The 12,793-nt window shown below is 31.2% G+C and overlaps 1 protein-coding gene across 2 annotated transcripts in view; it reads left to right on the forward strand.

The window, feature by feature from the left end:
- Adam10 (ADAM metallopeptidase domain 10) overlaps window positions 1-12,793 on the forward strand; it is a 155,392-nt gene that overhangs the window by 84,204 nt on the left and 58,395 nt on the right. For both annotated transcript variants that reach the window (XM_048792959.1, XM_048792961.1), the window contains one exon: window positions 5,848-5,948. In XM_048792959.1, the coding sequence (XP_048648916.1) occupies window positions 5,848-5,948 (101 nt within the window). The remainder of the gene's footprint in view (window positions 1-5,847; window positions 5,949-12,793) is intronic.

The following is a 12,793-nucleotide window of genomic DNA, read 5'->3' on the forward strand; positions in this document are numbered from 1 at the left end:
TTTTTTTTTTTTTTTTTTTTGCAGGGCCGAGAATATAGCTCAGTGGTAGTCAGTGGTAGAGCACTAGTGTGTGTGTGGGCCACGGTTTGATCCCCAGTGCTGCCGGGCCGGGGGGTGGGGACTATGAGGAATTTTATTTTCAGATTTTTTTTCTCCATTATTGGGGATTGAACCCAGGGCTTCACATGTGCTAGGCAAGCACTCTGCCATTGAGCTACATCATCAGTCCTTTTTTTCTTTTTCTTTTTTTTTAAAGGGTTTTGATCTTTCCAGATGGTAGATTTTAGATATTTTTATCTTTGGGGATTTTGGTACAGGGTTAAGGCATTTGAAATTGTGTCTTTAGGTTTATGGTTCAAATCCAATGACAATTAGTGTCAATATATTTAGTATTATTAGTACCTGGGAGGTTTTTATATTTTATTGGGATATTATATAGTGGTGATTGCTGATAATATATAAATCAGATGTGTATTCTCTGACTTCCCTATATCATTACATTAAAGACAATGATGTTATAGTTGTTTAAAATGGGGCTATTTTTGTTACATTGCTGAATTTACAGTTTACTAGAATATTCAGTAAACTACCATGTACATGAAATTGTTCAAGTGTGTTCAAGCTATAAAATTCTCTTCCAAAATATTTTTTAGTAGCTTTTTTGGTCTGTGTAGGAGCAAATTCAAAATATATTTCATAGTATTTGAATGAAAGGTAAGTCGTGATTTTGAGTATGTTCAGATTACTTGTATATATTATTTCTCAAATTTGAAAAAAAATCAGGCATAACAACTAACATATCTTTGGGTATATTAAGTGAACTAAATTATATTTGAAAGCAAAAATTGTTTTGGCATATTCATTATGAGATGAACTGCAACTAGATTGCTAATGAGCTTTACAGAAAAACTGAAAATCTTAATATTGAGTAAATCCTTTTGAAAAAATATTTGAAGTATTTCTTGAAGTATACACAATACTGAATCTGGGTGTTGTAGAGTGTTTTAAGTATCTGTCTTTAGAAACTATTACTATACTGTTGCTGGGCATGGTGGTACCGGCCTATAAATCCAGCTTCTTGGGAGGCTGAGGTAGGAGAATTGAAAGTTTCCGGCCAGCCTCAGCAACTTAGTGAGATTTTGCCTCAGAAATGAAAAGTGAATATCATTTACAACCAGAAGAATGAGAAATTATACTCCATTATACATGATGTATCAAAGTTCATTCTACTGTCATAAATAACTAATTAAAACAAATGGGTCTGGGGCCATGGCTCAGTGGTAGAGTGCTTGCCTAGCATGTGTGAGGCACTGGGTTCGATTTTCAGCACCACATATAAATAAAATAAAGGTCCATTGGGGGAAAAATAAAATAAAACAAATTAATAAAAAGAAAAGAAAAAGAGCTCAGTGGTAAAGCACTTTAGTAAAACCCTTCCCCCAAAAAAGAGAAAAAAATTACTATATTGTGAGTTTCATTCCTCATCTTAACTATATGATCAATGAGCTTTTAGACAAATGTATCTTTGGATGGTGAAAACCATAAATAAAAACATTTTAAAATAAAATAATAAATACATATCAGTATTACAAAAGTATTTCTGATATGCTAGGCTACTAAATACTTTTGTATTGTTTATGAACTGTAATATCAAATAGGCCTGAAATTCATTGGCAAAGCACATTTAAAGCTAATTTCTCAGTAGAACAATCTAATGCAGGTATTCCTTATGAGTCATCTCTTCTTCAAGAAATGATTCAGAAATCCAAGCTCCTTTATTTTGTGCCTATACTATTTTGCTTTCCCCAGGTTATCTTCTCTTAGCCATTCCAGAGGAAAAAACATGGTGGATCCTGATTAATTACTTCTCTTCTGCTCACATTCCTTCAGCTAGAACTTGGTTATGTGTTATATATAACTTGGAAGCGAGGCTAGGAAATTTAGTCTAGAATTTTGCCCATTATAATGAGGAACCTGATTGGACAGTGACTACCAAACTGTGCCAAGGTTAAAATTATTTTTTTTCAAACAAATCTTTGAACATTTAAAAACTTTAAAAAAGAATGGTTAAGTGATTGAAATGGTATGTATCTTGCTAATTCCTACCCACCCCACCCTAGTATTCACTCCTTCTCCCCAGTGTTTGGTGGTGGTTGAATTGTAAGGAAACTAGGTATGGTGGATATTTAGGAAAAGCTCATCTGAAAACTGCCTATAAATAATTTAATCACAGGGCTTTTTATTTGAAAGTCCAAGTTAAATAGTTGTTCAATCATTTGAGAGTAGAATCATCTACATGCATTTTTTTTGTACTTTTATTTATGTGTGAGACATGATATCTTAGAACTGTAGTTAAATGTAGTTCTTGGAGAAGGGTGTCTAATTTAATTCTGTAAGAGTTTTATCAAATGTTGTTAAATATTTTTTTCATTAAAGTTAGATTAGCCTAAGGTATATGTTAAAATGTGTTTTTATTAAGTTTTAGCTTTATTTTAACAAATCTAAATTAACACACCGCACACTGACTTTTTAAGAACAAATATAAAGTACTAATGAATCATAATTTACTTGTTTATCAAACTGAAACAAATGAAAATAAATTTTTGAAAATATATGCATTAGTGTCATCCATTTTCTGTGATAAAAATTTTTGTCAGTATTCTGAGAGCATTTTTTTTTTTTTTTTTTTTTTTTACTTAGCCACTGCCTCAGTCAGCAGCTTTTCCATCATCATCCATATTTTTTTTTTGGCGTGTGTGTAAAAAATAGACAGTACAATTTCTTATCCTTAAGGAAAAACTAGTGAAAGCATCATGCTGTATTTTTAGTTACTAGAGACTGGACTATCCCAGTACTGGGGCAAAGTAGCACAAAATTACTAATATCATTCTATAAATTTGGCATTATATAATAGTTCAAACAACTAGCAAAATTCTAAGGGATCAAGTCTGTCAACGGAATGTGGAACTTGTGTGTGTGTGTGTCTAAGAGTATGCCTATACATTTTTTGTTGATTAAATTGAGTATCCTTGACATGGAAGAACTTTAGCTGGTGGTTCAGGCGAAAAGGATCCTGTTAGAATCTGGGCAAGCCTAATTGGGACTAGTAGCAGAAGAAGGCATTGTGGTAATAACACCTTAAATCTACCCCCAGTTGAAAATCTTGGTATAGTACACTATAAGACTTTGCTAGCCTTTGAGGTAAAATCTTGTTAAACATATACTGGATGGTATGTATTTTCAGCTTCCCAAGGCCAACCCTTGAAAAAAAGCAATAAATATATCAGGTTTTTCTTGCCCAATACATTATTAAGATTAGTTTTCCACTTGTTTCAGATATTACAATCTTTTAAATGTAAGTCCATTTTGCAAATTTTGAACCTACAAAAAAATTAGAGTTATTATACAATGAACATGTTTATCTTCCTCTGTTTGCCAATTTTTAACACATTGCATTCCCCCCATATAATTTTTTGGGGAAACATCTTTGAAAGTAGGTTGCAGACATCATGAAATTTCACTGCTAATTTTTTTTTTTTAAAGAGAGAGAGAGAGAGAGAAAGAGAATTTTATTAATATTTATTTTTCAGTTTTCGACGGACACAACATCTTTATTTTTTTTATGTGGTGCTGAGGATCGAACCCAGCGCCCCGTGCATGCTAGGCTAGTGCGTTACCGCTTGAACCACATCCCCAGCCCTTCACTGCTAAATTTTAAGAATATATGAATTTGTCTCTCCAAAGTACATTTTTCTAAATAGCTGTAATAATGTTTTAGTTGTAGAAATTATCATTAATTCATAATATAATTTAATGTAGTCTATAAAAATTTAGTGAAATCTATAAAATTTCTCCATTTGTAAAAGCTTATTTTTTTTATTTGTTTGTTGTATGTCTTTTAGTGTCTTAATTTATAACAGGCTCCTGCATGCCCACTATTTGACTTTTTCTGTTTTTTAATGACATGCTTTTTTTCTTTCTTGTGTTTAGGTCAGTGATCTATAGAATGTTCCTCATTCTCAGTATGTCTGAGTGTTTACTCATGGTTAGATTCAGTTATTATATTTGGCAAGAATATTGCATAGAAATTCTGGACATTTCTTACTGCACTACACCAGGAGGCATATAAATCAGGCTGCCTTAAAACAAGTGCAGAATTTGATCACTTGGTCAATGAAGTGACAATCACTATATCTCTTTGGTCTGATGGTATCTTTTCCTTTATAATTAGTAAGTAATCTGTAGGATGGTACTATGAATATCGTGTTCCCTCATGACTTTTACCTGATGGTTTCAGCACTCATTGATGATCTTTGCTTAAATTAGTTTGTATATATGGGGGTTGTAAAATGAAAATTTTAATTATGTCAACCTTTCACATTTATTGACTGATTTTTTATAGCTGTTAAAATTCCTGACTTAAGGTAAAAACTAATTAAAGTTGAAATCAGAACTATTATGTCAGTCTAGGTAGGTTGTCCTTACCTGTCATACCTCCCAGTTTATATTTCTGTTTTACTATTTAACTAGTATTTCCAATGAAATAGTTAAAACTATTGCCTAATTTAAGTTTTGGATTTTCTTAAGAAACTACCCATAGTGTTTTTATATATTTCAATGTATTGCATTGCCCAGTCTATTATTACTTAGGGACTTTTCAATGCATTCTCTCATGCACGTTTTGGTGTTTTTTTTTTTTTTTGTTAGCTCTCTTAGTTTTTGTTACCAGATTGTATTATAAACTATGTTCATGAACCTAGGATGATCTTTTTTTTTAATATTTATTTTTTTAGTTGTAGTTGGACATAATACCTTTATTTCACTTATTTACCTTTATGTGGTGCTGAGGATCGAACCCAGGGTCTTGCACGTGTGAGGTGAGCGCTCTACCGCTGAGCCACAACCCCAACCCTAGGATAATCTTAACAAGAAAAAAGTATATAGAATTTTGAGAGAGTGGAATAAACATTTAAGTGACTTAAGTTGAATAGTTAGTTGAAGACAGTAACCATTCAGTTAAAGGATAAATTTATCAATCTAATTATGAAGGGAAGACAAGTGATAGAGTAGTCGTTTGTAAAGCATTCACTTGGGTTATACATGTGTAAATTCAAACTTAAATCTTTTTTTTTTTTTTTTTTCAACTCAATCTACTTTTACCATCCCACAGAACATGTTTTTAGGTAATGTTACCTTGAGGCTCTTTGTTGTTCACAGAAGTTCAAGCCAAAAATAATATATTAGCCTAGCAAAATGATATATTAGCCTGGAGAAGTTTTGTGCATTTGTAGTATAGGGAATTTAATGTATCTGAAAAGAATGTTACACAAAATGGGTAAATTTCATTCTTTTTTTTTTTTTTTTTTTTTGGTAGGATTGAACTCAAGTGGCACTCGACCACTGAGCCACATCCCCAACTCTTTTTTATTTAGAGATAGGGTCTCAGTAAGTTGCATAGTTCCTTGCTTTGGCTGAGGCTGGCTTTGAACTCAGGATCCTTCAGCATCAGCCTCCTGAGCTGCTGGGATTACTGAAATGCACCAGTAGTAAATTCCATTTTTTAGATGCTCTCTCTATATATTTAAAATGGGAAAGGTTAGGAAAGTTAAATCTAGAATAAAAAGTAGTTGTCATCCTGTTTTAGAATTAATAAATTACTCATATGACAAAAAGCTGGAGACCAGTGGTTTTTATTAAGGGAGGAATCTTCCAGGTTTTTCAGTAGAATGTCTTTCTCATAGGTGCTCAGTTAGCACTTATGACTTTTATTATGATAGTTTTTTACTTCTAGATAATTGGATATATTTAAACATTTAATAGTAACAATATTTCTTTTTTGCATTTTAGATTATCCCCATAAGTATGGTCCACAGGGGGGCTGTGCAGATCATTCAGTATTTGAAAGGATGAAGAAGTACCAGATGACTGGCGTAGAGGAAGTAACACAGGTAAGGATTTTAACATTAGTTTGCATTTAAGAAATAAAAATGAACTTGGACACTTGTTTCTTCATTTAAGAATGTATTTTTTAGAATTTCTGAAAGATCCCGGTCTTCACCATATAATTGGCAAAACATTGATATTTTTTGTTTGAAGAGGTCAGGTAACTTAAAGAGGTAGTACTAAGATTTGAGAAAAATTCTCTATGACCAAAAAACATTATATTCTGTGTCCAAAATATGTTGTTTTACATGTTTCATCATATTTTTTTTTAAAGTTGAATCTGAACTTGTATTTTATATAAATGTAAGCATTTGTATTTGGGTTAAAATTAAGGTTACTTATTTGCCCTGATTTGCCTACGTGTCCCCCAGTTTTATCATTGAAAGTCCTGTGTTCCTAGACAAAACATGATGCTTGTTCACCCTTATAAAAATCTCAATGCTTTTGATATTTTAATTGTAAGGTTTTTGTTTATTTATTTATTTTTTGCCATTTGGGTTTTGTTTTTTTATTTTTATTTTTGGCCTTTTTCTTTAGTAATAGTGACAAATTTATAGTTATCAAAACAAGTTGAAAATGTAAAAAACGTTTTCTTTTGTGATAAAATGTGATTTGGACATATTTTCTAAAAGTGGTAGCATATAATAATGTTTCTTGAGCTATGTGGATTTATATTCAGATCTATTACTTGATCTGCAATGGCATATGCATTTCTGTTTCAGGTGAAAGAATATTACATGAGATTTTATTCTGTATTCACTGAACAGATATACTATATATCATAGAGTGTAGTAAATTCTAGGAATATGAGGAAAGTAAGATAAAGGCCTGTTCTCCAAAAAGCTTAAAGTTTAATTAGAGATACAGAGAAACACTTGAGGGGTGTAAGAGACAGAAGAGGATTAAGTACAAGATAATACTCCACACACAAGAGAATAGGTAACTTATTTTTTGGGTATATTTGAGGGCATTAATCAGAAACTAATAGAATAAGTAGGGGTTGGTTTAGTCATGGGGAAATAGAAAGAATATTTCAGGCAGAAGGAACAGTACATTAAAAAGGCCAGAGAGGCAGGAAGATCTTAAGGGGAGAATCCAAGTCTAGAGTTTAAGAAATTAATTAGAAATTGTTTAAGTTATTCAGTTGATAGTGACTTGTGCTAAGGTATCAGCAATATGGAAAGAGAAGATAAGACTCAGAAGAATTTAGCAGAATGGCTTGATACAACATTCATATACAAAAATAGGTCACATTTATTTATATTAGCAGTAGACTACCAGGAATACAATGAAAGAAGGGACATGTTAATAGTAATAACATGTATTGCTGAATAAATGTAAAAAATTATAAGGTGTATATAAGAAAAATCATAAAACTTTATAAAGAAATATTAAAAGAAGATTAGTTTTAAATAAATGGAGGAATGTACCATGTTAATGGAAAATGTAAGTGTGATATATATTACAATTTGTGAATCTAAAACATCACATGGAAAAGTAAGTACTGAGAAGAAGTAGGAACCTATGTAAAGGTGGTGAGCAGGAAAGAGGAATTTACTCTGGCAGGTATTAAGGCTTATTATGGTAATTAAAGTGTGTGATATTAGAAGAGATTAACAAAGTGGCTAGAACAGAATTGAGGGCTTAGAAACAAACCCATACATTTATTAAACTTTGTTATGTTGTTGAGCTGTATCAAATTAAGAAATGTAGTAAGCAATTTGAGTGAAGCCAGAAAAGATGTTTATTCTTTTGGAAAACGGTGAAGTTGGATCTCTATCTCATGTTATATTTAAAAACAAAAGTCCAGAGGGATTAAAGCATTGAATATCTAACATGAAAACTTTGAAACTCTTAAAGAGTACAGATTTCCCTTTCCAGCTGTGATAGAATATCTGGTGTCCAACTGGGCCTCCTGTGATATTACTACTAGAAAACTGAACAAAATACAGTATGTGAAATGGTTGTTTTCAAACACTGGAGAATAGGCAATGCAGGATTGAAATCTTTGAGAATTTAACTGAATAATAAACTGTTCCTGCACAGGGTGAGATTCTATGAGGAAACTACTGAAAAAAAAAGGACTTGGTGGGGGGGGGAATCTAATCGAACCATTATCAAAAATTACACTTGGAAGAGAAACTAAGCCATGAAAGGAATAGGGCTAATTTAATCCTAAAGTAAAGGCTATTTCAAACCTGCCTTAACTGAACAGAAAAATAAGCCTAAAAAAAAAGTCAAGGTTATTTTCAAATCAATTAGCTGCCTGTCAAGGGGAAGAAAAAGCTCAGTAAACTTGTTATAGGAACACAGTAAATCCAGATACTCAATGATGCATCATTCACAACATCCCAGCATTCAAAGAACATTCTTAGTTGACAAGAAACTAAAAAAATGTAATCCGTAAACAGGAGAAAAGCCACTCAGATAGAAACAGAACAAAAAATTACAGGAATTAGCAGACAAGGACTTTGCAACAACTACTATTAATATGTTCAAAGAATTAAAGCTGTGAGCACAAAAAGGAGAGAACAGAAATTATGATTTTTTTTTCTCCTTTTCGTAGTGCTGGGGGACTGAACCCAGAGCTTTATACATACTAGTCAAGCACCTTACCACTGAGCTACATCCCTAGCCTTTAGAAATTATATAAAGAACCAAAAGGAACTTTTAAAACTAAAAGTACATTATCTGAAGTGAAAATTTTAATGGATAGGTTAAGAGCAAATTAATTAGCATAGAAGTCAATAAAAGTACACTTGATGGAAGGACAATAGAACAATAGAAATTATTCAGATCTAAGCATAGAGAGTAAATAATTGGAATCCAAGATGCAGAAAGAATATTTAAAAATTAATAGTCTTCAGACTTTTCATATATGAAGAAAAATTTCAACCCATGGTCCAAGAAGCTCAATGAAACTCAAGCAAGATAAACACAAAGACATGCCAGGTTATATAACAATTAAATTATTGGAAACATCTGAAAATGAGAAAATTCATTAAAGTAGCTAGAGAAAAGAAAATGCATTTACATGTGGGAAAGAAATAAGTATAATTATGGACTTCTCCACACAGTGCAAGTCAGAAGACATAGAGTGAAATCTTCAAGGTGTTGAAAGAAAATCCCTTATTGTATAGTCTATGAAAATAAATTTCAGAAGTGAGGGCAAATTAAAGATCTTTTTAGGCTGGGAACAGTGTTGCCAGTCTTTAGTCCTGTCTACTCAGGAGGCTGAGAAAGGAGGCTCCTTTGAGTTCAGCAGTTCAAGGCCTATGTAACAATAACAACAACATCAAGCTTTTCATTTTATTTATTTATTTATTTATTTATTTATTTATTTATTTATTTTTTGTTTTTGTGGTGCTGGGCAAGGCTAAGCACTCTACCAACTGAGCTATATCCCCAGCCCAAAAAACTTTTTAGACAAACAAAACCTGGGAGAGGGGCTGGGGCTATAGCTCAGTGGCAGAATGCTTGCCTAGCATGCGTGAGGTACTGGGTTCGATCCTTAGTACCATATAAAAATAAATAAAATAAAGGCATTCTCTCCATCTACAACTACAAAAAAAGTTAAAAAAAAAAAAAAAAGAATCCTCCCAGTTTTTTTTTTTTTTTTTTTTTTTTTTTTTTAACGAGATCTGTACCTTAAGAAATCTTAAAGGATATTTTTCAGGTAGAAAAAGGATACCAGATGGAAATTCAGTCCTAAACAAAAGAGTGAAGAGCATAAAGTAATAAATATGTAGGTAAATATAAAGGCCTTTTTTCCTCATTTGAAAATTTCTTCAAGTTATTATAACTTAAAATAATGACTAAAATCTAAGAATTAAACTTTATTGTAATAGCACAGAAGAGAAGAGAAAGAAAAATGGAAGTAAATTGTTGTATCTTTCTTAGAATATAAGTAAGTAGGGCTCAGAAAACTCTAGCCTGTGGGCTTGAAATTTGCTTTTGTAAATAAAGTTTTATTGGAACACAACTATATCCATTTCTTCAATGCATTATCTGTGGCTGCTTTTGGACTGCAGTGGCAGAGTTCAATAGTTGTGACAGAGACCATATGATGTGATCATCTAAGTATTTGCTGTCAAATATTTAATAAAATATTTGCAGGAATATTGCCTGCCCTCCAGCAGCCACTGAAAAAAAAAAGAGCAAGGGTGTATAGCACAACAACAAAATCAAATGTAATTAAAAATGCTCAGTTAATCCAAAAGAAGGTAGGAAAAGAGACACAGAGGAACAAAGAACAGATAAGACAAATAGAACATGAATACCAACTTGGTGAGTTTAAATATCACCATATCAATGATATCATTAAATATAAATGGACTAAATATATTAATTAAAAGCTAAGATGGTTAGAGGACTTAAAAAAGGAAGCTCAAATCTAATAAAAATATAAAGGCACAGAGTTGGAAAGTTTTTAAAAGGATGGCAAAACACACCACATAAGCACTAATCATAAATGTTATTTGAACTCACTATCATTAGAGACAGAGAAAGACATTCCTAATGATAAGAGTGTCAGTTTACCAGGAAGAAATAACAGTTCTAAATGTTAGTTAATACAGCAGTTAATGATAGAGATATAAAACATAAGAAGGAAAAGCTGACAAAACTGAAAGGAGAAATGGAAAATCCCACAAATTGTTAAGATCACACTCATTTCTGAATAGACAGATTTATAGAACAAGTAAACAGAAAACTTGTAAGAATATAAGAACACTTGAACATCCCTGTCAAAGCAATCTAACTATCACTTATAGAATTCTCATACAGTAGCACAGAATACACATTCTTTTAAAATGTACATGGAAAAATGTATTTGCTGAATTATACTAGGTCATAAAGTAAATATTGATAAATTTGAAAGGATTGAAATGATGTAAAGTAGTACCTTAGGTCTCAAGGGAATTAAATTAGAAATCTGCAACAAAAAATCTGGAAAGTCCCCAAATGTTTAGAAATTAGATCACACACTTCTAAATAATATAAATCACAAAATAATAATATTTGTGAGATTTAACCAACATAGTGCTTAAAAGAAATACAAGCTTTAAATGATCATGTTAGAAGATTTAGAAATCAGTTATATAAGCATTCATCTTCAAGAGTTAGATATGGAAGTACAAATTAAACCCTAATTAAGTAGAAGGAAGAAAACAACAGAAAAAAAGTTATCAATGAGGTACAAAACAAGCAGAGATAAGCCAATGGAAAAGATTAATATAATTGGTAAACTTCTAATTTAATCAAGAAATGAAGAGAAGATAGGACTGTGGATGTGGTTAAAAAAAATAAAGAGAACACAGAAATTATCTGGGCTGAAAGATTATATAATACAGTAGAAATTAATAGTTTTAGTGCATATTTTGAATATCTTGAGCCAATAAATTCAGTAGTATCTTTTTTAAAGTTACAAATTCAGAAAACAGCACAAACAATAGTAGAATGTGTGTATGTATGACTAAAATTAAGTTGATACTTAATAATTTTCCATAAAGAAAAACTTAAAACTCATGTATTACTGTTGAATTTCAAATGTTTAAAAAGAAATAATTGCTATCTTACATATGTCCTTAAGAAAATAAAGAAGGGGAAACAACATATTTTATGAGGCCAACAACATTAGTTTAATTCTAATAATAGACAAAGATATTATAAGAAAACTAAACTGTAGTCTAATATCCCTCATTAATATAGATGTAAAATATCTTTAAAAAATATTAGCAAGTGAGATCCAGTGGTGTAACGCATTATGGTTAAATAAGGTTTAAACCAGAAATGCAAGATTGATGAATATTAGAAAAGCAATCAATGCAAACCTATTTTATGAACATAATAGAGGAGGAAACTCCTATAATTATCTAAATAGACTAATAACAAAGTATTTTTAAAGTTTCAACAATCAACCACCACTTGACAAATTTAGAATGGAAGGAAATTTCCTCAGACTGTTAGGAACTTCTATAAAAACCTTATAGTTGATACAATATTTAATAGTGAATTGACCAAATTCTTTTTTCTGAGATCAGGAACAAAGAAAGGATGCCATTTTCACTTTTTCCAATATTGTATGCCAATGACTCAGTGTAATAAAGGGGAGGGGGAGGGACATTCAGAAGTAAAACTGCCTTTATTCACAGGTGACATAAGAGTATACCTAGAAAATCCAAAGGAATCTTGGAAAAGATACTGGAATGAATATGAAATTTACCAAGTACATAGGCTATAAAGTCAATATGCAAAAATCAAGTGCATTATATATACTTAAAATGAACATTTAGAAAATGAAAAAAAAAATTTAAATAGTTTTTTAGTTGTAGATGGACACAATCCCTTATTTTATTTATTTATTTTTATGTGGTACAGAGGATCAAACCTAGTGCCTTATAAATGCCATGCAAGCACTCTACCACTGAGCTACAACCCTAGCCTCTAGAAAATAAAAAATTAAAAATCTAAAACGACATCTAAAATATAAAATACTTAGAATAAAATTAACAAAATATGTACAATAAGTGTACATGAGAAAGAACTACAGGCATCATACCAAGAAAAAGTAAAGATCTAAATAAATGGAGAAATATAATAAATACATGTATTCATAGCTGGAAGGCTCAATATTTATATGCCACTTTTCCCCAAATTGTTATGTAGATTTGGTGTACTCCCTATAAAAAAATTCCAGCAATGGTTTCTCTAATAATTGATAAACTGATTTTAAAAATTATTTTGTAATGTATAGAACCTAGAATAGCCATAATAATTAAGGAAAAAACAAAACAAAACAAATCCTTACACTTACTGATACTACCTGATTATAAGACTTAATACAAAGTGA

The sequence above is a fragment of the Marmota marmota genome, unplaced genomic scaffold, assembly GCF_001458135.2.
Source record: "Marmota marmota marmota unplaced genomic scaffold, marMar, whole genome shotgun sequence".
NCBI lineage: Eukaryota > Metazoa > Chordata > Mammalia > Rodentia > Sciuridae > Marmota > Marmota marmota.